This window comes from Cucurbita moschata, unplaced genomic scaffold (assembly GCF_002738365.1).
Source record: "Cucurbita moschata cultivar Rifu unplaced genomic scaffold, Cmos_1.0 Cmo_Scf00022, whole genome shotgun sequence".
Taxonomy (NCBI): Eukaryota; Viridiplantae; Streptophyta; class Magnoliopsida; order Cucurbitales; family Cucurbitaceae; genus Cucurbita; species Cucurbita moschata.
Window position 1 is genome coordinate 3,721,259 of NW_019268538.1, and position 2,758 is coordinate 3,724,016.

At 34.1% G+C, this 2,758-nt stretch overlaps 1 protein-coding gene across 2 annotated transcripts in view; it reads right to left on the reverse strand.

Annotated features, from left to right (window-relative positions):
• Nucleotides 1-2,464, reverse strand: part of LOC111459496 — a 3,218-nt gene extending 754 nt beyond the window's left edge. Inside the window, exons 1-2 of one of the 2 annotated variants that reach the window (XM_023102426.1) lie at nt 2,358-2,464; nt 2,053-2,208 (exon numbers count right to left, since the gene is read on the reverse strand). In XM_023102426.1, the coding sequence (XP_022958194.1) occupies nt 2,053-2,208; nt 2,358-2,363 (162 nt within the window). In that variant the 5' untranslated portion in view covers nt 2,364-2,464. The remainder of the gene's footprint in view (nt 1-2,052; nt 2,209-2,357) is intronic. The other variant, XM_023102425.1, reaches the window with a different exon arrangement.
• Between the last annotated feature and the right edge of the window lie 294 nt (nt 2,465-2,758).

Genomic DNA, 2,758 nt, shown 5'->3' on the forward strand with positions numbered 1-2,758 from the left:
GGGGGGGGGAGGGAGGAGGTAAGAAATGGATTTTTCATTTAAGAAAACAAAACAAAACAAAAAAAAATACCAAGCTGATAATAACAAAAAGACTGATTAGTGGACGCTCATAAAGATGCAAAAGAAATCTCACAACCTCCTGCACATCCTCCAAAGACCTCTCTATCCATCTAAAAATCCTACCTGATGGTTACCCAGATCTGTGGGATTGCTTTTTCCAATAAACGTGATGTTATTTGTACCTGTAACTAGTTTATGGATGAATGCTTTAGGAGTTGTTGGTCTGGCCCTGAACCTACGTGCCTATGACTTCATTTATCAGGAAATATGTACAGATGAAGATCCTGAATTTGAAACTTTCTATCCAAAAATATTATCTTAAACGAAGGTATTTGTACTTGGATGGCAGCTTCGCTCTCTAAGATTGCAAAAAAAGACTTGAGTAACTTCTTCCCAAGTATTCTATGATTCGTATACACATACATACAAACCCTTGCACTGCCCTTCCTTAAACTAAAGTTTGTCCTTTCATTAAACTTATCGAAAGTTTTGCATACGAACCATGTGACCTTTACATGGATATCTCTCAATTGATACGGATAAGAGAGGAATAATATCTTAGTTCAGGAGGTTGGAAAAATTACGGAATAATCTTCCTACGTCTAACACACAGGAGAATCTTCTTCCATCAAAAATCCAAGATGATGCTCCTCCATAAAGAAAAGAGAGAACTATAAGCTATGAAGTGCCTAAATTAGTTACATATGTATCATGTATGTAGAATGTCCAACGAAGTTGGACTCAGAAACTACAAATGGCTAGGACTAAAATCTCAGAAGTAGAATAGGGAGTTCACAAGAAATAGACCAAGAAGTACAGGGGGCATACTCAAATAAATTGTGCATTTCACCCTAAAAATAGATATATAGATAAGTCTTAAACCTATGACAGCCCCCATACATGTTTCAATTTCGAGTAGTTCTGTTTCAAGATTCATCATAAAAGTACAGTTGACACTTGACATATATTACCCATTCTACACTTTGCAAATTGGATGTTCTTATCTACTCTCCACAACCACTTATAAGGAAGATGAAAATCCCACCCACACTATGCCTCTCCATCAATTGTTTCTTCTTCTTTTTCTTTTTTCTTTTTTCTTTTTTCTTTTTTCTTTTTTCTTTTGACATTGCCTTTCCATCACGAGGGCAACACTAATCGTGGAGGTACCAGCAGACATGAAATTATGCAGTGAAGGAAAGAGGGAGAGATGAGGATACTGGGAGATCGAAGGGAAGGGAGAAGATGATGTTCTCAGCAAGTTTTTTTTTAGTTTAAAAAGAAAGCCAAAGATTTGCAAGTCGAATGACTAATCGCATCCACCAAGACTTCCAACATGTACCCATTCAATATGCTGGTCATCCAAAACATAATTTAGTTAGAAATCTCACCCTCTACCTCAAACCAGAAAACTCGTTGAGGATCATGATCATTTTCCAGGTTTCTCATATGTTCAGAAAAGCTTCAACAAGAAAGTCCAAAGAAAAGGAATCAAAGAGGGAAATTCATCTATGAAATCAAGGAGCTCCTACAGCTAAGCTTTTTGGTTTTCGTAAAAACTACATAATCAATATTTACTCAACAACAGGCATAAGAGATAATTCAGCGCACAACAAGAAATTCCCTTCACCTTCTAAACGAAAATTCCACCAAAAACTCATTTTGGAATTTGTAAGGTACATCAGACTCCAGAATCCTAATAAATTACGCTAGAATAAAAGCTCAACAACCAATTATACCCAATTCCGACTACTTCCAGTAAAACCGAACTCCGAAAGTCCATTAATCAGGTCAACAAGATTGGCAATTAAAGAACAAATCCAATTTCATATAAACATAATAATAATAACCGGACGACCATGATTTCCAATAAATATCAGGTCATAGAAATGATTAAATTTAATAGATAACGCGAAAATTAAAGAGGAAAGAACTAATAAACTAGGGAGTAAAGAAAGAACAACGAAAACAAAGTAAACTTCATAGGCACACCTACGTCTGTTTGGAGTAAGAAGAAGAAGAAGAAGGTCCACGCTTATTCCGGAGCATCATGTATCCGAGGGGCAATACGACTCCGATCATCATTATAACGGCCCCAATTATGTATCGGAGTGGACTGGGCGGTTCCACTTCAACGAACGTCCCGAACTGCGACGAACGCAATCATCTTTCTCGAATCAGAAATTCACAAATTCCATTGCATAAGAAAACAAAACATTTATAAAATAAAGAACCCTAGAACTTGAGATTGAATTGATGTTGTACGAGATCTGGATCTTAAGCTTGGAGGGACTTACAGGCATTTGTAGAACACAGAGCGAAAGGACCGCAGAAGATGAAAGCCGGGGATTTTAGTAAATGAGGGAAATAGTGTTCTCTTTCTACATATGCGTTTTGTATTTTTCTTATTTTTAAAAATTAAAATTTCTAACTACTTACAACTAGAAGGAGAGACTTCAAAATTCAATTTTTTTTTTTTGTTTGAGAATTCATTTTTATATTAAATTATTATTATTATTTATTATTTATTTTTTTGTTAAATCAAAAAGTAGTTTCAAAAAAATTAAATACTTATAATTTTTAAAGTTAAAAGTTTAGTTCTGATTTCACAAAACTATATATTCTTTTTTTTTCTTTTTTTAGAATATATATATATATATATATATATATATTTTTTTTTTTTTTTTTTTTTTTTACT